This window comes from Drosophila erecta, unplaced genomic scaffold (genome assembly GCF_003286155.1).
Source record: "Drosophila erecta strain 14021-0224.00,06,07 unplaced genomic scaffold, DereRS2 tig00000126-arrow-pilon, whole genome shotgun sequence".
Classification (NCBI taxonomy): Eukaryota; Metazoa; Arthropoda; class Insecta; order Diptera; family Drosophilidae; genus Drosophila; species Drosophila erecta.
The window spans coordinates 9648680-9673796 of NW_020825209.1; the positions used below are offsets into that span (position 1 = coordinate 9648680).

General features: G+C 42.6%; 1 protein-coding gene across 2 annotated transcripts in view; it reads right to left on the reverse strand.

The window, feature by feature from the left end:
* Positions 1-2567: 2567 nt before the first annotated feature.
* The window catches only part of LOC6550608 (potassium voltage-gated channel protein eag), a 56772-nt gene continuing 34222 nt past the window's right edge, over positions 2568-25117 (reverse strand). The window contains exons 3-17 of one of the 2 annotated variants that reach the window (XM_026981797.1): positions 23832-23952; positions 19668-19780; positions 17375-17506; positions 16730-16836; positions 16519-16662; positions 14431-14527; positions 14036-14382; positions 13816-13971; positions 13630-13702; positions 12184-12383; positions 10255-10507; positions 9481-9896; positions 7965-8255; positions 7292-7309; positions 2568-6453 (exon numbers count right to left, since the gene is read on the reverse strand). In XM_026981797.1, coding sequence (XP_026837598.1) covers positions 5242-6453; positions 7292-7309; positions 7965-8255; positions 9481-9896; positions 10255-10507; positions 12184-12383; positions 13630-13702; positions 13816-13971; positions 14036-14382; positions 14431-14527; positions 16519-16662; positions 16730-16836; positions 17375-17506; positions 19668-19780; positions 23832-23952 — 3680 coding nt within the window. In that variant the 3' untranslated portion in view covers positions 2568-5241. Of the gene's footprint in view, positions 6454-7291; positions 7310-7964; positions 8256-9480; positions 9897-10254; positions 10508-12127; positions 12384-13629; positions 13703-13815; positions 13972-14035; positions 14383-14430; positions 14528-16518; positions 16663-16729; positions 16837-17374; positions 17507-19667; positions 19781-23825; positions 23953-25117 lie in introns of those variants that run through there. The other variant, XM_026981798.1, reaches the window with a different exon arrangement.

The window sequence follows — 25117 nt, forward strand, 5'->3', positions numbered from 1 at the left end:
TCCAGCTATTGAGAACATTTTTTCATGATCAATCTGCTTCTTTATAAGCTGAGAGTCATCGAAACTGTTTTCATTCATTGTTTTTATATTGTCTTAATATTCAGCAAATAATTTGCGGGCCCAAATGTCCGGAACAGAGCATAAACAGTTCGGTTTTACTGATAAGCAAAGTTTGTTTACCTCTTGTGCAGTTCTGCGCGGGGTGAGGTAGATGACTTGCCCGAAGGGCAGAAAGCACCGTTTGAATGCACTTCACCTGATGCACTTTTTGTTTTTGTCAAACTGCCGACACCGCTCAAAGCAGCGCCCAAATAAATGATTTGTGCTATTTTGAGCACAAAAGGGAATGCACCGATAAGCAAAAAATAAATCACTTTTGCATGCGCGCGACACAACCGATCTCTTTGACTGCCAGAGTAGGAATCGTGGAAGTAAGTATAATTGATAAATCTTGATAGGTATTGCTAAATATGTTGCATACCTATTTGGATGGCAATATTAGACTGCTCTTTTTAGAATATTTCCCGCCCAGAGGGAAAATCAAAGGATTGGATGGTATTTTTTAAAAACATTTATGTATGTATTTCTCTTTTCTTTGTTTCTTTTCATTTATTGTGTCTTAGCTTCTGTCCTGCGCCTTTTGCGGTTCTGAAACATCATTCTTTGCTTCGCCGCGTTCTTAGTATTGACTTCCCCTACTTTCGATCGATCCTTTTTAGACCCACAAATATGGGCTTTTAGCCTGTCTGATTCTGATTCGGGTGTTGGTGTTAGTGTGTGTGTGTGTGTGTGTGAGTGTGTCAGTGTGGGTCGAATGCGGTAATAATCAAGTAACTATACACATTAACTGTAGGCTTTAATCCAGCGATTCTCAAATAAATGTTACAACTTTTTTCGGTTTCGGTTTCTGTTTCTTTTATCGATTTCGCGGCTTGTCTCCTGGCGTTTAAACAATAGCCCAAGGACGAGTCTTAGCAAGCTTTAAATGGTATAAACTACCTACATACATATGTGTACATATAGCGGCGTATATGCACGTGTATATATATACTTATGTGGGTGTATGTATGTATATAACTGTAAATCTGCTCAGCCAAGCCGTAGCTCGATGTATCTAAGTTTTCGGCGCGTTGAACCAAAACTCAATTGATTTCAAACTATTTTTACATGCTTGTATTATTATTGGTATTTTTTCATTACATGGAATGTTGCAATTGAATTATGTAGTATTTTAGTGGCTTGTTTAATTTGTAGTTAAATGGTATTCCTCTTACATGTTCATTTCATTTCATTTCGTTTGTTTGTTTGTTTGTAAATATATAAATAGGCAGCTTTTCGATTTTAAAAACAAAGGGCGCGTGTACGAAATAAGTTTCGGTTTCTCTTTTTAGGTTTTTTTTTTTGGTATTTTAGCAACTATGCTTCTCAAATTGGTGGAAAATGTTTAACATTGCTTGATCGCGTTTGTTCTTTCATTTTGTTGTAAAATTTTGGTTCTTTTTCGTCTAGAGTCTAGAGCATAATGCTAAATATTTTTGTTCGGTATTTTCAGTATATTTATGATGTTTGGTTTAGCCGTAATATTTTTGGGATTTCTTAATTTTCTTTTTTATAATTGCTGTGGGACTTACGTAATAAATGGAACAACGAAAATGAGGCGCGTGTTTACTTGGTTAAGGCTTTTTTCTATCATTGTATAATGTATATTTAAATTAATTTAGTTTTCACTTGGGGCTTTTTTGTAAACGGTATTCGTTAATTGAGTGTTGTGAGTTAATTATGCTCTCTTCTCTGGCTTGCATTAGTTGTGTATATTCTTGAGTGTTTCTTTAAGTTTGTTTAGTTTACTTTCCTTTTGTTTTTAGTTGTTTAGAAAAAAATTCTGGCGTATAAAAGCTTAATTTTGATAGGTTGTCGTCGTTATCTGTAACTAGAGGTACACATATATACATGTACATACATATCTATAATAATAATAATATGGTTAATCAGTTTCTTTGGCGCCGCTCAGAAAATATTCCAGCAGACGGACCCGAACCCGGACCCGAACCCGAACCCAAACCCAAGCCCAAACCTAAGCCCCATCCGGAACTGACCTTCAATAGCCTACCATCTGGCGATCTGTATAAATATCAGACTGAATCGGGCGTTTTCTAGGCGAAATCGAAGGCCAGAACATCATGACTACTCTTATCTGGGACTAGAAATGGGGGCTCTTATTCTTCAGTTGCATAACATTTTTCCTGTCTGGGTGTATATACATGAGACTCGCATATATAAATCCGCAAACTTTCCTTTTCCCATAAATTTTTCAATATAAATTTCGACTAAATTGCTCGCTCAGCTTGATCTAAAAATTGTAATTGCACCATTTTTAGTTTCACGTTTTCGTTCACTTGTAATGCTAATGCTAGGTTCAGTATTAGGTCTGCGTTGCTAGTTTGCTGAATGCTGCTTGAGTTGGTTTAGTTACTTTAGGTTATATTTATAAGGCTCTGTGTAGTAGGGTCTTACTACCCGAAAAGAATGCAAATGATGGGGCGAAAGCGAGAGACAGACATAGAGGAGTGAGTGAGAGAGAGAGAGAGAGATTGGCGAGAGATAGGGTCAAACAATATGAGCTCGAGAACCAGTATGAATACTAAACTGCTATCGTATCAGTGCTATCGTATCTTCATATGAGGACTTTCGGTAAACCTGCGTCTTATCGCTTCCCATTTGCGGCCTAGTGCGTCTTAGCTTTCCTTACTCAGTTGGTTTGCTGCCTAATTATTCGTTACTAATTAGTTTTATATATATTTATGTTTAGGTATATTTGATTTAATGTTATTAAAAAAAACCTATTTACAGTGAGCCCGCTACATTCTTTAAACTTTCAACTAGAACTTAAAGCCTAAACATATGCAACAAATGTTTATTCCGCTATCCATTAACTTTTGATTCTTTGTTGAGTATTGGAAATACGTATATGCAAAGGGAGTGGGTGTTAGTGACTGACCGCTCTGATTGAGTGTTGGTTACTCAGGTTTAATACCACTTGAATTGCTTTTTGGTTTAATTTGGTTAAACGGGGATGGGCTGGCGCCCTCTTGGGAATGGGAATTGAAAAAATCTACAACTAGAACTAAGTAACTTTCGCGGACAGAACCCCGAAACCCGAACTCCGAATCCCGCTTATGCAGGCCCCACCCCTCCTAACTCCCCCAACTATACAGGGAAGACAGTTCGTATGTATGCAAGTATCCGTAGTCGGGTCTTCCGGTTCTGCCCTCTCTCTACGCTAGGTATCATAGGTATCAAATATCAAATATCGAATATATCGAATAATTATCATATACCAACTAGGTAATCAAAACGGTAACCGAACGAGATTCAAGTGGACTCCAACTGACGGATGCTATGTCTCTGGCGACTTAAACGTAATGAAACCTTGCCTATAAACTGCCCAAGGATAATCGTACTCCTCATATTCCTCAATCTCCTGCTTAACCAAACCGAAGAGTACATCTCGTATTACTCCGGTATAAACTATATGCCAAGTGCAAGCCTATCAAATGCCAGCATAAACAAATATCTAGGTTCATTTTTTTGTCTAAACTTTTCAAATAGTTTCGTTTTTCATTAGCTAATGTCTTTTTTTTATCACAAAATATGTGTGTAGGTTTTGTTTGTTGGTTAGTGTTGGTGAGTGGCGTGTGGTAACATATTTTGCTAATTTTAATTCAAGTATTTACAATGCCCGAAGAAATCATATTTGATCCTTGCTTGTAACTACAGATTATGCTATTTCCATCTTAATTTTTTTGTTGGGTCTTAGTATTTTTTAAATTTTTTCTTTCTTAGGTCTGTCGATTGTCGTTTCGTTTAGCGGCCACATATCTGCTGTCTATATCTTTTTGGTTTTACTTAAGCTTTACTGTTGCTGAGTAAACTATTTGGTTGAGTTGAGTTTTCGTTATCGTTTTCGAGACTATAAGCCTACCATATAGGGAGCCAAGCGAGTGCGAGTGCCGAGTGCTCAAGCCGAGTTTCGTTAAGTTAGTTAGTTTAGTTAGTTAGGACGGGCTATATCCATACATGTATCTATTTACACTTTGTTCGTTAGCTTGGTATCTGTGAGTGAGTGAGTGAGTGCGCGTGTGTGTGTGTGTGGATGGGATCCCTGTTGGGTCCTTTCTATAGTTAGGCTTTAGTTTAGGCTATGTACAATTCGCGGGCATGTTTCGGTTTGTAAGCTTATTCTTCTGGTTCTTTGCCTCCTTTAGCAGTTATCACAAAATTATCCATATATACATACAGCTATATATATATACATATATATAAATGGGAGTGTGTCTCTGTCTGTGTGTCCTTTACAACGTTTGTATATATGTGTATACATAAAAAGGTAAATTATTGCAGTAAATGTAGCAAATTCGTAAGCAATATGCTTGCCCTAATCGTAATCGTTATCATTATGGCTAACGCTACCGTAATCATAGTCATAATCATAATCATGTAACGGTTATAGAGTTGTGAATATCGAGTATCGAGCACTTCCATTCAGAGTGTGTGTGTGTGTTTGTGTGTGTGTTTGTGAGAGACAGGGATATCACTAGGCCGAGATCTATGCAACAAAAAAGTAAGATTTTCATCCAAAACACGTTTTTCCTATCTAATTTAAAAAAATGTTCAATTAACGATAACTTAGTAAAAAATATCATAATCGTAGGTAATGATATATTAAACAGGTTTGAGAATATCACCAGAAAGCTTTTAGGTACTACGAAATAAGTATTTGAATACTACTCACATTTAAGTAAATGATATATATATGTAGAGAATTATTTTCAAGCTATGTTATCTAACCTTCAAATGAAATATCAATTAATTAAATTCAAACAATTGCAATCCTAAATCGACTGTGTTCAATAATATGAGTATTTAGATGTTTGTTTTGTACACAGAGATTTGAACATTTAAAAATCGGATTTTCAAAACGGCATTTCAACTACTCCTAGTGGAAAGCTTTCCGTAATCTTTGGATAAATACTTTGCAGTGGACTTTCAAGTGTTTGAGATAGATGAGCTAGTTTCAGTGTTGAGTTGAGGTTACAGCTGTATCTTAAGTATTTAGACTAACTAAGCGTAGGCGTAGGCTTGCGAGTGGGCGTGGCTGGGCCCCTACTCCCCGATTTTGTATTATTGCTCCTGGCTGGATACCGGCTCCTCCCCTCTGCGCTCCTTTCCGATCGTCGTGGGCTACAGGAAGTCCAGCTTGCCGCGCATTGTTGTACCGCTGCCTGTGGGTGTGGTCGTGGCTGTGGTGCTGGTGGGCGTGCCGCTTCCACTGCCCCCCGTTGTGGCCGGTGGCGGTGTTGTGGGCGTGGCACCGGAGCCGGATCCTCCAGCTCCTCCGGCGCCACCAGACGGTGCCGATGGCAGTTGGGCCGCCGTAAAGTCCTCCTCGAGCAGGCGCAGATGCAGTAGTTCCGCTCCAGGCGTTGTGGGCGATTGATCCGCCGCCAGTTGCTGTTGCTGCTGATCCGCTGACGCTGGCGCCGATGACGTCATACCAGATCCGGCAACGCCCGCTGGAGCTGCGGTCGCGGTGCCGGCCGTCGAGGCGAGTGTCTGCTTAGGAGGCGCCGGTGCTTTCCTGCTCTTCGAGCGTCGCTTCTTGAGCATCAGTGGCCCCAGGCCGTTGCCTCCCGCGCTCGACACAACTGTGGCGCCCGGATTTAGCAGACCAGCGCCACCAGCGCCAGCTACTCCTGCTCCTGCTCCCGATCCCGATCCCGATACTGATGCTCCTGGCGATGAAATGGTTATCACAGTGTCCACTGGGCTGGTTACCACAGATGTTGGGGGGGCCGGTGTTGTGGGTGTGCCGCCGCCCGCGCCGCAGCCCGCGCAAATCTCGTCGCCGGGCGTGGTCTGGCCACTGCTGTTATCCGGAGCGGTGGCACCGGTACCGGCACCTGGTGCCAGCCGCTTGACCAGCTCGCCCAGCAGATCCTCGATGCGGCCAATTCGCTGCTGCATGCGCTGCAGCTCCAGCCGCACATCCACCTTCATGTCCAGCACGGTGGCGATGAGATCGCGCTGCGCCAGCGTGGGCGGCGTCTCGCGCAGCCCAGTATCGTAGGTATCCGATGTGGTGGCCCTCGAGCTGGCCATCTCGATTTGGCGCTCCCGCTCCAAGGCCAGATTGCGATCCCCTTTGGTGACAATGGCCACCACAGTGGCTCCACTTCCTGGTGCTCCAGTTACTCCAGAAGCTGCTCCCGCCGACGCCGTGGATGTGGCGGCCACTGGCGGCGATGGTCCCACGGTGGCCGAGGCTGCACCCTCGATGACCACGCGACTGTCGCGACTTGGCGGCGAGGAGTCCACCTCGCCACCCTCGTCGATGGTGTCCTGGCGGGCCAGAGTCGCCTGGCTAGCCTGCAGCTTGGGCGCCTTGGGAAAAACCTGGAGGTGACGTTTAATGGAACAATGGGCGATGCGGAGATGCGGATGCAAATGCGGGATAGACAGGCGGGGTGGCAGGTTGTTGCATGTTGCATGTTTTTTGTTCGGTTCGGCAGGGGAGAAAAGTGAGAAAAATTGTGTTTGAGTTGGTTTTTTTGGTTTCGTTTTCGAAATTCGGGTTATCAGTTTTGTGGTTTCATTGTTGATTGATTTGGTTGGTTGGTTGGTTCATTGATTGATTGATTGATTGTTGAGGCATTTAATTCGTTGCAGGATTGTAGTTTTATTGCAGATTGGCAGAGTGCAGTGCATTGTATATTAATCCAATTTATTTTCAAGTTGCAGTTGTTGGTTTTCCAATTCGGAATCAATTTTGAGTTGTTGCAGCAAGGCAGGCAATGATATTATTTCAATTTCGAGTTTTAGTTGCGAGACAGAGAGAAAAGTCAACAGTAAACGGAAAAGATCGAAAAAATATATCAATTTGGTTCGGGATCATTGCAGTATAAACAATCTAAAGGCAGTTTGCTGGGTGTATTTCTTGAAGGGCGGTGGGCATGGTGCAGGGACTTATGTTTCGGCAATGGGCGGGCCTTATTGCGGTTCATTTATATATAATACATCTATAATCGAATGGACTTTAGAGCGTTTAAGTACAATAATTACGCACAGTGCAATAAATTTGATGAACTGATGAACATTACGATTATTACGATTGCCATTTGCCCGCCCATTTGCCTATCGATTGTCGAACCGATAACAGTGTTTTGTGTGCCAGAGTGGTACAGTACAGCCAACTAAAATAGCGGTTAAACAAACTAATTGTTCGTACACTTACTTTGCTTAATTGTAAATGCTATTCAATTCGATTGCACAATTTCAAAATGGAGAAATACGAAATGATAATTGAGAAAATGAACGGAAAATGATTGAGTAACCGCATTGATATCGATTACGTAACCGGAAGTGAGAAGAGCAAACGAAAGGCAAAAAAAAAGGAGAGACAGAGTTATCATTAAATTCGGGAAACCCCAACAAACATGCATTTTAGCATTATTCCGCGACATGTCTGTTTTGGTATACTTGTTTCGTGAATGTTACTACGTTTGAAGGCCTGTTTCAAATTTAATTTTCGGACAATTGATAGTAATCTAATTTCATTATTTGGTCTAGTTTTATATAGTGGCTTTAGGGCAGACTTTCAAACGTAGTATGTAATATATAGCTTGATTCCACCGATCAGAACTACAAAAATTACGTATACGCGAGCAGATCAAATTTTCGGTGGTTAAAAACCATTAGAGAATTTTGGGTAAATTCTTACAATAGCGTCACTGGAATCAAGCTATTCCAATCAAATTACAAATTTAGTTGCTTAGATTCGAATGCCTGTGTCTCTGAGTGTATGTTTCGTTTCTTGCTGAATGCCAGATCGCGGTCTCTGGATACCGTATAGCGGCTACTCAGATCCCAGATCCGATTCAGATCCGATTGATAAAGCGCATAATTACTTTGTTGCCTTGTCCACCATTGCTACTCGAAGTACTACTCTGCCGCGCTTGGGCGGTGCTCTCTCGGAGGCTTTCGCGGGCGCTCAAACTTCTCGAGACGGCTACCTTGGCGCTGGTGTCGCTAGCTGAATCGACGCTTGAACTGCCCAGGAGGCGTCCCCACTTGCTGGCCCGTGTACTGCGCGCAGATGGTGGACCCGATGAGGGCGATGGGGATGGCGATGGCGAGGGCGCCGCGGCGGTGCTGAGGATGCGAGCGTCCTCGGTCAGTGTCAGTTTGGCTGGTAGCTTCTTGTATATGTTGTTGCATTTTTGGTTGTCGATTTATTCGATTAATTTTGGCAAGGGGGCATTATCGAGCATTTTACCGAGCAAGCATTATCATATCATATCAGGCGTTTGGCGATCAACAAATTTTCGGGGAGAAAGAGAAAAGAAAGAGAAAGTGTGGGGGATTTGGGGGGTGTTTTTAAAAGCGCAGGGGTTGCAGGAAATGGGAAATTTTCGATTCGGATTTGAGGGTAATAATACAGAATTTTCCGTTAGTAATTTTGTTTAATTTCATATCAATTGTATTTTAGCCAAATTCACAACATAAACCGTAAGGAATCAAAGCAGAATATGGTATATACAAAGCGAAAGGTACAGTTGTGTTCGTAGTGGGTGTTTTCGTGGGTGGTGAGTATGTGTGGTTGATTTCGTGTTTTCGGGGTGAATTGTGAACAGTTATATGCATTATGCGTAAGCATGTAAAAGAAAGACAGAGACAAAGAAAGACATACAACGAGCATAAGTCACTTTTGTAATCAGTTTTTCGCTTCAATAGTAAACAACATTAGTTAAGCAATACAACGGTTATTAACTACTGTAAACAGTTAACAGTTAACGGTAAACGGCAAACAGTTGCCCCACCGCTCGTGTTTCAGTGCCCGGGTGTTTCAGTTCGCCTGGGGGCTTGGACTCTGGCTGGAGCTGTGATTGGTGGATTGTGAGGCTGAGGCTTCGAAAGAAACATTAGTTCGGTTAACTGTGAAGAATGGCAACGGAACGGGTTCGCACCGTGGTGATTTTGAGCCAACCGAAAAGGAACAAAGTATTTTAACATAACATAAAATTATACAAGTACCTTCTGCGGTTGTGCGATAAGGTGATAAGTCTTTGGTTTTATAAATCTCTTTGAAAACATCATTAAACGTAATGTTGCAATTACGCCTACTGTGTTTTTTCATATATATATGTATATAAATTCAAAATATTGATTTTGGTCGGTTGTTAGAAGTTAAGATCGTCCGTATAGCAGTACTTAAAATACTCCTTCTTATCGAACAAGCCCAAAGAACTTGAGTAAACCGCACAGAACTACCCAATGAACACAACAACATGAAAACATGAAAATGGAACATTAAATAACAACAACGAAACACTGAAAATGGAACGCATAACACAGAAAGCAGAATGCACAGCAACAGAGAGAGATAGAGAGACAAAGAGGGACACTGCAATCCCAAGGGCTCACCTTAGTTCGCTCCACCTCGCCGTCACCCTTCTCGACATCACTTTGGCCGGATCCGCCGACGAGCTCCTTACTGCCCGCTTGGACCTGCGGAGTGCGACGGAATTTGGAGAAGATCTTCCGGACAAGATGGTCCTGATTCTGGGGCAATTGCGGCTCGTTCTTACGCCGTTCGGCCAATTCTTTTTCGCGCTTCACATCGGCCACCTTGCGAAAAATCAGTCGATGTCTGAGATTGTAGGTGAGCACCAGATTGCGTGCAAAGCTATTCGCAAATGCCGAATAAAAATCGAGGACTTCGAGCAATTTATCACGTTTGATGGCATGCAAATCACAATAGGTCAGAGCACGCACATTGGCCGCACTCTGGCCAACGGCCGAGTCCTTCCAGAATTGATCGCCGAAGACGTCGCCCTTGCCTGCAAAGAAAGTGTTCTCAGTGTGCAGTATGGTTCAAGTTAGGGCCGCAGATCTATTGCCGATATCGATTGTCCCGTGTCACTTTCTTAAAACATATAACCGATACATCACGTTTTTGCGCTCCTTGGGTTATTAAGCATAAAGTATACCGAATTTGATCGGTAATCGAAAAAATCGATGCCTTGGAACATTTAAGTTCAATTTAAGTGATATGGGCTTAGTCATTTTACCTGATACCTCCAAATGCACTGACCTCCGTTATCGAAATAATCGAAACAATCGACGTAGATAGTTCTGCGGTTTCTGCTGTGGGGAAGTAGGGGAAATCGAATCGATTTGCTAGACCGCGTAACTCACCCAATATTGCCACAACCTCGTCGTCTTGTATCACCTCCAGGCTGCCGGTGACGATGAAGCATAGGCTATCGATGCTCTCGCCGGTGTGATAGAGCAGATCCCCCGGCGCCGAGTGCGACATCATGAAGTGCATCGCCAGTGCCCGGAGACAACCATCCGAGGCCAGACGAAATGCCGGATGCTCGTTAAATACTTTGCGATTTAGATGAACACATATGTCAGCCTTCATATCTTTCGGACAATAGTTTAGTACCTGCGAATTGTGAACGAGTTGCGAGTGGCGGTTCGATAGGCTTCGATTCGAGACTAATCGAATCGAAGCGATTGCAATCGATATTGGTGTATTTGGATTATTTGAAAAACACCTTTCTGAGTGGGAACTTAAAAACTGCGGACCACCACGGAGGTTTTCCACCCAGATTATTTGACTCTCTGGGCGGAATTCTTCAGCTCTAGTGGCTAACGGGACACGCACACACACGCACACATACACTAATACACATACAACATTGATCGAGTGTCAGTGTGGGTGTCTCCTGTTTATTTTTTAGTGTTTTCGTCTGTGACTGTTTGTGTGTGTGTGTGGTTGTATGAGTGTAATTGAGTGCTATTTCCAATTTTCAGGGAATTAACATCACAATTTTATTTTGGGTTTCAAGGACGGGGATTTTTGTGGTCTCCTAATTGCGGCACAAACTACAGTCAACGAGATAGTTATAAAGGTCAGTTTATACGGCTTAGACCGGTTGTAAACTATGTTTCTCTCTGTGAACCAAACACGGTTTTATATACTATCAAAATTTCGGGCGCAAACGACCCCTGATTTGTGTTATTTCTGTGATCAGGGTAATAGGTTCATAGCTTTCTAGGGGACGCTGCGCCGTTTGGTTCAGGTTCATCTAACGGCATGAATTTGACGGACGCTTTTCGTTTTGGCACGGATCTCGCTCGCGGGCAGACACATGGAGAGAATGAAAAGATAGATCGATTAGCTGAGTTCTGTTAAAGATGAATGCGTTAGATGAATAGAGCTATTTGGGTGATTCCGCACTTTTTCAGATATTAGTTTTCAATTTTTGCGGCCACCCACAGCTTACCTCGGACCCATCACCAGGACCTTGCTCTGTGGGTGGGCTGGGACTTTGGGCTATTTGATTTTTAGGGGCTTGATCTTAGGCCTAAGGAAATGCGAGTAGCAACTTCAAAATAATAGAAAAAGAAAGCGCGACAGCAGCGACCAAAGATTTTGTGTCGAACAGTTTTTGGAGAGAGAGAAATAGTACAGGTGTCATGTGAGGTAGCGAATAACAATTAACGAGAATTGTGGTGTCTTTAGTTTGACGTACGAGTAATTGGTGTACAGTGAAATTGTGTGTGTGAAGCTGCTTATGAAAAACGATTGACCAACCAATAAATTTATTTTCAGATAATGGAACCTAATTAGTATAATACCGAAATAATAAACTGACGAAATCCATTTATGTAGTGGTCGTTTTATAAACATCAAAATACATATGAAATGCGCACAGAAGATTAAAAAAATATTTGAACAAAAACCAGTTGTATGTGGAAAATTTAGTAGCGATTGACGAGTGACTAGTAACGAGTAAGGAGCAATTGTTTAATGTATGTCATGTATGTGTGCGTATGCCGAGTGCATTAGAGATAGTGATAGGCTGAAGTATGCCAAGCTCTGTAGAGAAGCCAGCTATGTACAAATGGAACGCAGTTCCAGCGCATTGACTTTATAGACAAAAGCGTTTGTAAATGAGACACATAAATGGGAAAATGCATCCTTGATCCATCTGACACAATGCCAAAATGAATGATTCTGAAAGCTAAAAGCTGGTTTGGCAACGAAAAAAGGCTCAAGGCAATTTCGCTCCCCAGAAGATCCTTTTGGTTAGTTGTGTCGTATCAGGAACTTACCTTCTCCGTATCCAGACCCTTGGTCATGGCCCAGGTGGAGACGACATAGTCCATCACTCTTTCGCTGAGAGCCTTCGGCACCTCGTGCAGCTTCATGAACTCGCGCACATTGTTCAGCATGTCGTGGTACTTGGCCGTGGCTGACGTCATCTGCTGGATAATAGTGGTAACGTGGCCAAAGATCGTGGCATACAGCAGAGCTATATCGTTGAGGATTTTTAGATGGAGAGAAAGAGAGAAACGTGATGAAACATTCAGATTAAGCGACGGCGGTGCACACAAAGTTGAAGAGCTCGTAGTTTTTGGGGTTCCATTCAAAGCAAACTTTACACGATCAGCTAGATAACACTTGAGATGTGTGAGAGTGCACAGAGAAGAAGTTACCACAAACTAAGAATTTTATTTGTGAATCTCAACTAATGAAATCAAATCAACTGTACAATGGAGTAAATTAAAAAATCTTTGGCAGTACAGATCAACAAGTTAAAATACTTAGTACTTTTGGTATTATTTTTTCTCTGCGTGTACACGAAGTGTGCGTGTGATATGTGTGAATTAGACAGTTATAGGGTGTGTGTTATCAGTATTCGCTGATGCTACGCGCTGTGGAAGAAGAGACGCACAGGTGCGCGGCTAGAACAGTAATAAATTCCACAGATTGGACGAGCACACAGTTAGACAGAGACAAACAGGTGAGTTGTAGGAAAAGGGAGGAAGTGGGAGCGGGATGGTGAGTGACATGAGCGAAATACTGCGCAGGATCAGCTCTACGATGGCAGTTTTCTTTCGCTTTTGTTGAAGTGCTAGTCATGCGCAGTGTTCGACATCATTTTTTCTTACTGACTTTGTTCGATATGTACTACAGTACAGCAGAAAAGGTACGCGTTGCAAATAACGAGTTATAGATAAAGAGTACCGAATAACAGGTTACATAAAAAAAATTAATATCAACGACTTATGATTAGTTACTATTAATGAGTAACGAGTTCGCCCAACGAGTTACAATTACGGATCATGCGTTACGATTGCCGATTTACGTATAACAAGTAACGAGTTACGGACAACGAGTAGAGAGGAATACACAATGCAACTCACACATGGCCACGAATTGTGTAACTAGATGACGACGGAGCAGAAGAAGGGTGGAGAAAAAGATTTGACACTTGATTCTGGCTGCGATCAATCAATGATTGACATTGTGAGAATGCGAGTGAGTTGCTCTACTAGGACATGGACAAATGGACATGGGCTACGAATCGTAATCAGGCTCTACACCAAATAACTGCAGCGATTTATTAGTTCTAGCGGCGCAAGCGGATGGCCTAGCTTTCAAATGAAATCGGAATCGAGATCGAGAGATCGGAACCGGAATTCAAAAGCGTGACGCGTGTGCGGGAATATCAAGAAACTTGGACGCGGCAACGGAACGTGTTAAGGACACAGCACCTGCAATGATCATCATGCAGATGGTGAACACCTTCTCGTTGTCTGTCTCCGCGGCGACATTGCCGAAGCCCACCTGTACAAAAAAGAGAACAATCATATGAGGAAATGGAATAGTGAACAGTTAAGGGATTATTTAGTTGGCGGCAATGATTACAAAGGATCATCCACAGCCACACACACACTTACCGAGGTCATGCAGGTCATGGTGAAATATAGGGCCGTCACGTACATGCTTTTTCGTGACGGCCCATTGACCAACTCTGGCCCGGTGTCATTACTCCATATATACGAGTACGGTGACTGGGTGACATTCGCCAGCTTCCACAGCCAGCTGTACTGGATCTGAAACAGAATGGTTCACAAGTGATTTAGATCGAGTACATGTGTTGCGAAATATCATACTAACCCCATTATCCGCATCGCTGCGACCAATCGAGTACCATATGCAGGCTAGCCAATGGGCCACCAGCATGTAGAAGCAGAGCAGCAGGATCAGCATCGCCGCACCGTACTCCAGGTAGCGGTCCAGTTTTCGCACCACCCTCCCCAGACGCAGAAGGCGGACGACCTTGAGGGCACTGAACAGGGAACCGATACCGTCCTCATCCCGATCGAACGCATTGAACACGTCGTACGGCAGGCAGCTCAGCAGGTCGATAATGAACCACGACTTTAGGTAGTTCATTCGGATCACCTTGGGGTCACTGACAACCTCGCCACCGGGACCCACGAACGTTGTATGGAAGTTTAAAACTGTGCAGAGGTATTAGTAAGGTACAATGGAGTATTTGGCCAACTCACCAATATCTATAAAGAATATAACGTCGACTATTGAATCGACCACGAGCAGGGAAACATCCTCTGAGGTTTTGTTTTTAAACGCTACATTGTATGGCACCTGGAAAAAGGTATGAAAAGTAAGAAAAAATTTGTAATTTGTAGTTTTAGAACCTTGTTACAAAAGTATAAAAAAAGGGTAGTCAACAGTGCGTATTAGCAACGAGCTGTTCATCCGCACCACATTACTCATACGACCCATAATACCTATTATAGAAACCTTACATATTAAATTGCTTTACTTCTAATGACTCCCAATAAGCCAAAGTAGCTAGTTTTTTGTGTTCTTGCATACAATATAGAATAGTTTAAGACTGATCTGTCAGTCTGTGAGCGACGAGGTGGCTCACTACCGGTTCCATCACCTGAGCAACAAATGGAACTGCTGCCCCACCACAGACCCGTCTATTTTGTGTTGTCTTAACTGTTGCCCCAAGTGGCAGTTAGAAGCCTCTTAACGTGGCTTGGCTTGTCCTGGTCGGAGGTTGGATTACAAGCCTCGAATGCCGCTGCTTATGTCCTGCCAAGTCCTCATCCTCCGCCGACCGAGCATATTAATTTAAGCACATGGAGCATAAGCCGCCCTCTTTGAGGCCGCAATAGCAGCAGAATGGGTATGGGGATGTGGATGTGGATGATGAGGTGGAAGGACTCGTCGTCTGAGCAGCCACTTGGTCATGTAAATGTGTGCACTTGTCTGCTGCCATCTCTGGCCCAGCTTTTCGTCCTCCTTGCCGGCTTTGCCTGGATGGGATGGGAACCAAACATTAATGTCTGACAAAGGGTCGTTGTCTGAACTGTTCACTTGAGGCTGAGCCCAAGCGACGAGCGCTTTCGGATCCGATTGGAGTGTATTTTCCTAATTGTAGGTGATAGCGGGCGGTTACTGTACAGGCACAGACACACGCACACACACCTGTAAACTTTCTAATTGGTCGTGATGCGAAGAAGGGCAGGCAAATTCTATACTTTTGTTCACCAATTTACAGTACAAGCTATTCTCTACAAGCTTAACTAGTTTGATGTTAACATATACTAAACATTTACTAAATTATTTAAGCTTTAGTTCCTAAAGGCTCTTGTTGCTCAAAGCCATGTAGTGTAAGTAATTACCATTGCCAGCTTTTGTTGTACTTTTAAACGACTTAAAATAGATTTCCTTCTACGTCAACTTTAAGTCGCTTGTATATTCCCAAATCCCTTGGCCACCTGGCTGAAATATCACTTAGCTTTCCAGCTTTTTTGTGCGCAATTTGTATTGGCGTAGTTGCAGACAAAGTTTTGATTTGTCGCTGGCTATACATACATTTATCCCAAAGTTGCGACAGCCACAATAGCGAACAACAACAAGCTGGAAAACCAAATATATAGAAACACCCAGGGACAAACAACTTATGCCGCAAAATATCATTAAACAATAAGTAAACGAAAAGTTGCAACATGAGAACAAGAAGCTAAACGAGAATTGCAACTCTCTTTTTGGCTGCTGTACAAGTATATCCCAGTAGTTCTTGGAGGGAAGCGATGGTTATTTGCACCCAGAACCGAATACAAATCCCAATCCACACGTGTGCGGATGCCAACTTATGTTGGGCGCAATTTAAGCGAAAATGTTAACATCTTGTTGACGGAAATAGACACAATTCGAGCAGACAGACGACATCGGCTTATGAATGGGCATCGCATGCGGCCTTGTGGCAAGCTGAATCTGTATGGGAGTATGGAGAAGTCTCTCCCCGATAATCCCATTCCTTCCAACCCTTTCCCCTGCCAACACCTGTGTCCAAAAACCAGGCCAAGTCATGAAATATTTCACAATCGCTGGTTAGACAGCATGTTTGCTGATGGGAAAAAGATGATGATGATGCTATCAATGTAAACGCAATGAAATTGCGCTTTAATGTGGAGCAGGTCTTCCTGAATAAGATTTTGAACTAGGGATACTTGGCTAAAAAAGTTATTTTAGAAAGGATTTTATCAACAAGAGCCAATTATCATCAAAAGGATATACATTAGTCACTATTGACCTCTGGAAGGCAGTTATCCACTCACCATGATGGCTGTATAAAATGTTAAACACAATATCACCCAGTCCCAAATGGCCTTAAATGCACAATAATGCAGGAGTATGTGTGGCGGCGTTTTGGGCGCTTCCTGCCGGTACTGTGGCATGATATCCGCGCTTAAGGACATCATCTGTGTATGCACAAGAAACGAGTAGGCAATAATATGGGCAGAAAGATGCAGCAGAACCAGGACTCACGTGCGCCAGATTGGACTGCTTCGTGGGATCCTTCAGTGTGGGCAGATGGGCGCTGAACTGGCGACTCCGGGTCACCGATCTTGCCAACTTGGCGAACTTCGAGAGACCTAAAACTGGCAAAAATAGATTAACCGCTACGAGGTTGGCACACGCACACGAACACCGATAAACAAACAGTGCATCGAAACAGTAAAAATCCAGCACAAAGGTTAACAAATACAAGGTATATAAAGTGGAATATAAATATATATATATATGAGCAATATAGAGAGTGTTGTCACAGCAAATTGGGTTTGTTTTTCGATTTTTTCGGGGTTTCGGGTTGTTGGTTTTCAATTTGTTCAAGCGTATTTACAGGTGGGTGTTGTGATTGTGGGTGCGTGTGTGATTGTGTGTGTAGACATGGAAAGAGAGAGCAGATAAGTTGAGTAGTGAGGCGAAAGAGACGGCCGCATTCACATAGAGGTGCAAACAATCATGAATCACGGCTGCTAATGCTGACTAAAACAATCAATCTTAATTCTTTTATATGCCAAAGATGTTGCATTTTTGGAAACTATATTCATTGCGTTTTTAACACTTTCATCAAGCAACCGTGTTCCATGGGTGATTTCCTAAAAAGAGAACTGTGGAGCCTTCACTTACCTCCCTTGGTGTCCTCGCTGTCGATGGGCTGCTTGAGGGCCGTGATGTCCCGGAAGGTCAGCAGGAAGAGCACCACCAGGTCGCGTTCGTTCCGTATGGGTGCGACCTGTAGCAGCAGCCATAATGGGGTTTCTGTGGGAATGCGAGTCGGAATTAATAACAGCTATAGGTAAGTGCGGCGCAATGACGTTGCTAAAGGGGTGGGAGTACAAACACAGGATATACGCATGTATTAATATCCATATATACATATGGGTAATTCCATTCGCATTGGGGTCACCACGTCGGACGGAGATGGCAACAGTGGGGACACAGACAGACATTTCATTGGATTGTAATTATTGATATGGAACGCTGGTTAATGGAGGCTGGATTCGGAATGCTCCATGCTGCATTCAGACACAATGGTCGGCATGTAAGTAAATCGACATGGTACAGTGCGCTCCATATGTGTGCAACAGCTGAAACTGCTTGTCCTTTGTCTCTGCGCACGAATAATTCAATGAGAACACTGATTGTCGAGGCAGTCGATGGGTTTGCCAATGCAAATCATTCGTTTTCAGTGGTATTGAAATACTTTTATGCAGCCATCATTGTTTAAGCAAAGGCGACACATTTAATGAATTTAATATGAAAATACATTTATTATTATAGTATTCTTTTCTATTTTATACGTTTTATAGAGTATCTTCTTGATCAGAGCTATCCATTTCGGTATGCATACGAGTATGTATGTGCACATTTTTTGAATATTTTGGCTAATTAGTTATTAAAGGGATCTGCAGCTAGTACATTAGTTTTAATTGCCAAGGACTTATTTATTTTCCACACGTACTGCTAACGACCACAATTTTGGTAATTGCCATTAAAGGACAACTCTCTCTCCTTCCTTCCGATTGTGTGTACGTGTGCGTTTGTATGTGCTGGCATAATTATTCACCAATTGCAAGCACAATTTGTTACTTCCGTTTCCGGTGAATGTTTATTTGCGGTCATTGTTTCAGCATATATACGTTCCTATTCTAAGCGTATACTTCTTCCGATGCCGGGATTGATAGGAACTGACTGGATTAATGTGGTCTCTCTATATCCAAGTGCCAGGGGACACCTGTCATTGGGATATTCAGCCATTGTTGTTCTTCGGTGGTGGGGCTCTCCTTGGCCCAAATCCGAATCGAAGCAAATATTTTGCTTCTCAGTTTGGTTTGAAAGCAATCGAAGTGCGCCAGATGTTGCACTTTCCCATATTTTACAATTGATTTATGCCAATTTAATGCCCCCAACCCATATTTCCCCCTTATTTCTGACCGCATATGCAACAGGATGTGGAAATATTGCTGCGGGCAGACTGCCAAGACGTGAATCGAGAAGGAAACCATGGCGGCAGTAGTATTTCCACTCGGAAAATTCCGCTGGTGCGCTACCAGTGGAAGGTGGCACCCATCCCCTAAAATGTACCCCTTTTCAATACCTTGGGTTTGTGCCTTGCCAAACTGCGAGAGGGCGCAGCCACACTGCAGATCTGAAAATTGATACTCGAAGGCGTTAATTCATGAGCTCGACACCCAAAAATGTCTGGCGATACTCGCTGGGGAGCTTCTATCGATTCCACTTGATTTGGCCGGGATTGGGGCGTTTGCGTTTGGGGATCTGGGATTGGACGGATATGGGCAAATACTACAGGTGTTTGGTCGGACTGCTCGGGCTGGCAGCTTGATTGATGGGCCCCACTCAAAAGTGCCGGCGGGCTGCCATCGCAGCCCCAATTTGTTGGCATTACGGGTTGGCAGGCGGCAAAGGCAGAGGGTTGTGCACACTTGCAAATAGAATTCAAAGGGGTTCGAAGGGCTTGGGGGGGCTTGGGGGGCTGTTTGGGAATGAATTATGAAAGGTTCGGAGTCAGAAATTCACGAAATGAACAATTTACAATGGGCACAACTCGAGCATAAAGCCAAATAGCCTACAGTGGCGGATAAAAGATTAATTTGGATTCGAAATTGGTGCAAACTTGTAGAAAGAACATTGGGACTTTGGGCACAAATTAGCTGCAGAATAGGCCGCAGAATTAATATTTTGGTTACATGTCGAAAGATTTATAGGCTGTCATTTCTGTTTTAATAAACATTCCCTTGCAAAAGCAGCTGTTTCTACCATAAGTGGTCCTTTCTAAGGCAGGAGACTTTGATTTGGGTATTGCATTAGCTTCAACTTTCGTCCATTATGCGCAGGCAATTTGGCACAACAATCGATCATACGTACTGGGTCAAAGGCCAGTGCACCGAAGCATACTCACTGTTCTTCTTGTAGAGCAAAATCTCGAATTGATCCTGCTGCTGGTTCTCCAGCGTGTACTCCAGCCGTCCCACCGTCTCCTTGTCTGTCAGCTCGCCATACATGAAGCCGCATCTGCAGGGGTTTTCCAGGGATGTGAGTGTGGATGCCAGGATGCCATGATGCCAGGATGCCAGGATGCCAGGTTGCCGGGATGGAGATGCCAGAAGAAATAGAAAGAGATGCGGAGAGCGGACGAGGTTTTATTCTTGGTTAGCTTTACATTGGTTGCATGCCGCAAATGCACACACACACACACACACACAAACCTATGTGAAAAAGAAAGACATAAAACACACACATGGACGCCAGGGCAAACACATGCAGCGGAAAATGGGAAAACAGAAAGCGTTCCAATTCGAGCAAAACATGCCGAACAAAACAAGATTGATGCACCTGGGGCCCATCGGGTAAAAATACGAAGAAGCTTCACTGCACACAGCAAAAAGTATTAAGCAAATATCAATTTAATGCACCGCTGCTCAACCGCTGGGGTCTCACATTTCCTTGGGACTCAGGTCAATAATTTATATATTATATTAGGTCAAGGAGTAGCAGAAATACCTAAAGAGTGCCTTGAGTTGAAGAAAACATATGGCATTTGGTTTTGAGTCAAAAATACCCTTTGATGCGCGATGTTCGCTTTTAAACAATACTGAAACTTTGAAGAATTGTTGTTCATTTACTAAAAGCGCACTCTTTTCTGACAGTGTTGCCTTTACCTGGATTTTTGAAATCAAATGCTGCATTCGGAAATTTGATATTCCCAACATACGGCCGAAAGTTATGCGTGGAAAACTTTTGCCGGCCTTTTCCCAACGAAAAGTTGATAACTACAACCACGCTGGTTGGCTTCCTTATGCATAATTCCTGGATGCCTTTTGTTGAATGTATTATTTTCCGTTCGCTTTCCCAATGAAAAACTAATAATTAATGATCGATTTTCTGGGTTAAGCAGGGGACTAAAGTTTCGGTGCCTATGTGTGTTGACTTGGAAAAGTCAGCGCAAAATCGGGACAGGGAATCACTTGCAGTGCCGCACAAAAAGTGTTGCATACTTTTCGGCAGAGGCGCGATGACGTCAGTGGCGAACGAAGGGAAACGAGAACGCTGCCGAAGCAAAAGTGTGTAAGCAAGACGGGAAGTGGAGATGGAGGGGCAGTAGTTAATTTCTGTTGTTTTGCTTTATTCGTGCCCCGAACAAAAGTTCAACAAACTACGAAACGGCGACGTCACGGGCTCGTTAATGTGTGTGTACTTTGTGTTCGCACACAGGCACACACACACAGGGGCAAAACACGAAATTGGGTTACAAAGCAAACAAAAAACAGGTCCTGGATTCGGGATATGGCCATAGATATAGATATACGTATGTGTACGTACAGATATGGATGCACAAAGTGTTTATGTGCTCATGGGTGGAAGGAACACAGTAAAAGCCCTCGACGAGCACTCGAAATTCTATTATTTTCTAGGGGGTCCAGGGAAAAGCACTCAACGAAAATCCCTAATTCAATCTAACATATACTGGAGAGCCGTACGCAAAGGCTTTACTAGGTGAAAATGCACTTAAGTGATTTCAAAACCCTTTTCGCGGCGCGAAAAATTATGCCATGAAATTCTTAAGAATTTGAGGAATGTGAAATTAATAGGAGGAATTATTATTTTGAATTCTTGTGTTATATCGAATCCCTTTTGAAATTGCTAAACATTTTCATAGAGGATTAAGTCGACCACCGTGTTGGTCTTTTTGACATTTACAAAAAATTTTTTAGGCCTTAGCTAAATGGTCTAGATATATCTAAATATTTCATTGATTGGCAATTTATTATTGGGCATTTTAGTAATAGAATATCCTCTAGCGAGCTTCTACTGTACAGGAAACTTGAGGAACGAAAAGCGATTTGCGTTGCGCCAAAAGAAATTGCATTGAAGCAAATGTTAAAAGAAAACCAAACGGTTCCTTTGATTTTTTTGCATTTCTTCGTTCACTTTCTTCTGTTTTCCTTTCCTTCTTTTTGGGCTTTTTTCTGCTGGTCAATGCTTTCTTGTTGCCTTTGGTCGTCATTCCTCTTGTTTCATTACTAGTCTTTTTGTGTCTTTTGGATCACACGCGACCAGAAAACAGAAACAAACAAAAAGGTGGACAACAACAAAAGTGGGTCACAGCAACAACAACACTGACGGAATGAGCGAACGAAAGAGAGGGTCAGACAAATGGGCCCAGCGAGCGAAAGAGATGGCAGTGGTGCTAGCTAAACGACAGATTGGCATTAAAAACTTGTATTTTTTTCCACCTGGGGAATTTTGGGGACCGCTGATGCTGCAGCAGGTGAGCTGACGAACGAACCGTACTATTCTTTTTAGGGCCGCTTTTTTGGCCTGCAAATTACAAGCAATTCTCGGGAGAATCATTGGATACGCTGGCCTCTGGGCCGCCGCTTGTTGATTTATGAGGCTGGTGGGCGAAAGAGATAGATGGAGATGGAGTAGAGAGAGACGGCCTTCGGCGAAAGCAGAAAAAAATAGGTTGAGAGACCGAGTTCACGACCATCAAAAGTTCTCGCCAAATTCAGGCAAACAAATGCTGTTAACACTATTGCTCCCTATCTTTATTTTTTTGTTATAGCCATCCCTCCCTTTCTCTGTGCCTCTCTCTCTCACTCCCCATCACATGAATTCACCAAAGGATTGCATAGAAAATTTGTTTGGCCAAGACCACCGGCAGGCAATTTGCAACAGTGTAACGGGAAATGGAAACGCAAGCGGTAGGCACAAAAGAAAAACGGGTTAGGGAAAAAGTAGACCAATTTCCCGCGCAAAAATTAAACCAACTTTACCGGGGGGATTCACATTACCTTAACAGTTTTGGTATGCTGATTCGGATATTCATGATGTATTTTAGAGAAATTAGCGCAGTTTGTTATTCATTTTCATCTCTGTTTTTGGAAAACCAAAAGATTAAATTACGCCAAAACTAACAACATAATTCTTCGCCTGTTTAAACAGGCAACATTACTGTTGGTAATGTTGCATAAATTTGGACCTAATATTGCATTTCACTACTTATTTTTATATTTCCATGTTAATAAGCGTTTTGTCTTACAAAAATGCATACTCCTTGCCGTTCTAAGATTTTTACGGCTGCGTCTTTTTGATACTTTGTGGCATGTTTTCCAATTACAGGAAAAAATTAAATATTAGGAAAAGCCTTCCTGTCCCTCTGCATTAAGTTCGTTGAGCAGCAAAGTGCATTAAGTTCGACAATGGTTTTTAATGGCTGGCAAGAATATGCGCAAATAATTAGAAAAAAACAGAAAAATATTTGCGAATAAAGCAGCGGGAACAATAAATGAACTTCACATTCAATGGACGGGTGTAAGCAGCTGCGGATAAGCCGTTAAGCAGATAAACACGGTGGAAAATTGTGGAAAACATGGGGGCGGCGGGGTTTTTCCGGATGAGGCAGGTCAGGTGCGTGAACGAGTTGTTAATGGGACATGAGGGGCAGGAAATCTGCTGCAGTCTCGGGCAAATCCTCTTAGCCTGAAGCCTCCCAAGGGAAAATGTCCAGAAGAGTAACTGCCCTGTCTGTCTGCCACGCCCCCGCTATTCCGCCTCCTCTACTCACCCATTTTCCACCTGCAGCAACTGTGCAGCTTACAGTTTGAGCAGCACGGCTCAAAAGCTAATATTTGCCTAAGAAATGAGCATGCAACTGTAACTTGATTAAAAGTCCAACTGAAGAAAGTAAAAGTGATGATGTTAAACATGAAGGATAAGTGCTATGAAATCTGGAGAAGAAGAACCAGTAAAACTAAGTAAAAATTAACAAATGTGCTTAAGCATAATCTGTTTTCGTTGCATACATACAAAAAAGGTATAATAATTGACAACCACATAGGTACACGAGTATGGTAATAAATCAACATAAGCCACCGTTAACGGCAGTTAAGCCGCGACATCAAGGACACCAATAAATACGAGTATATAGTTACACATATCAATAGTCATTTGGGGATTAACAATATAAGCACCGATTATTCAAACGGAGTAAACACCAATACCAGCGAGAAGAGAGCGAAAGTAGTTGAAGTGAGTATAAATCGGCAATACGTACACATACCTGCACGACTTCTGCATGACCTCGGCACGGTTATAGCCGCTGATCTTGCAGAAGGACTCATTGCAGTAGACGATCGGGAAATCGACGATTTGTGCGTTAGCCAAAAGAAACGAGCTGTCCGCTGGAAAAAAGACCATAGAAAAGGCATAAGTTAATGGGTAATCTGTAACATTTAGGCAAAAATATTGGCATCTATCTTCTACTATTATTAATAAATCATTTACCCAAAACAAGCACATACTCAAACAAACGTCATCCTGTTATCCTGAATAGATTCGCCTTTTCACCAATTTATGCACGATTGTTTTGGCATAAAAGAGCCTGCATTTCCACTTCACAAATTCCTCGGAAAATGGCCAACGACAAATTTGTCATTGTCAGTCAGTCAGTAAGTCAGTCTATTGGGTTTTTGGCGTGGAAGTTTATCAAAATATTTGAGCGTAATTGGAACATTTCAAATGTTGTCATTCATAATCAAAATCGTTTTATTGACTGCCAGCCGCCCACTCACTTTTGGCTGAATTGGTGCAGTCAGTTGTCAGTTGGTAGAGGTACTTAGTAATAAACTGTACCCAAATACGATGTACAATTCCGCACTTTGTTTATAAGGAAATGTTTGTATTTAAAATTATACTATTTTTACTGGGCCAATTCGCAATTCTTTTTTAAAGAGGGTATACGCTGTACTATTAAAAAGGGTATGGAACACGCACGGAAACAGAGTTAATTCAAGTACCTGTTTATATATACGGATAGCGCCCATCATTTCAAGTCCCTGAGTCGCCTAATGGCGGTTGTTATGGCTGAATTTGTTACAGGTACGAGTTCAAATTCGAATTCAAGTCTTCGGGTAAGCAGGTAACATGTGTAAACCACGCGCTGGCATCGCATGGCAGGGACATAGACACGGACATGGAAACGCAGACATACGGACAGACATCTATACGGACAGACATATATACGGACACGGACATGGCATCGCACGTGTAACTGGCATCGACCTGCAGACCAGCCCTTTACTATGCGATTAAGTCTGACTGGTTGTTTTACTATTTATTTGCTGTTTGCCATTTCGCTTGTTTTCCTTTGCCTTTCTCTTTTTTTGTTTTGCACAAACATTCGTTTTACCTTTGGGTGATTTTATTAGTGGCATTTGAGGCGCCCTCTGTTGGGAATTTATGCGGAACTTAAATTCCAGACACTAGTTAAATGGGAAAATATTTTATAAAGTAATAAATTGGTTGATAAATTGATCGCTTCAATCGATTGTGTGATATTGTAATGCT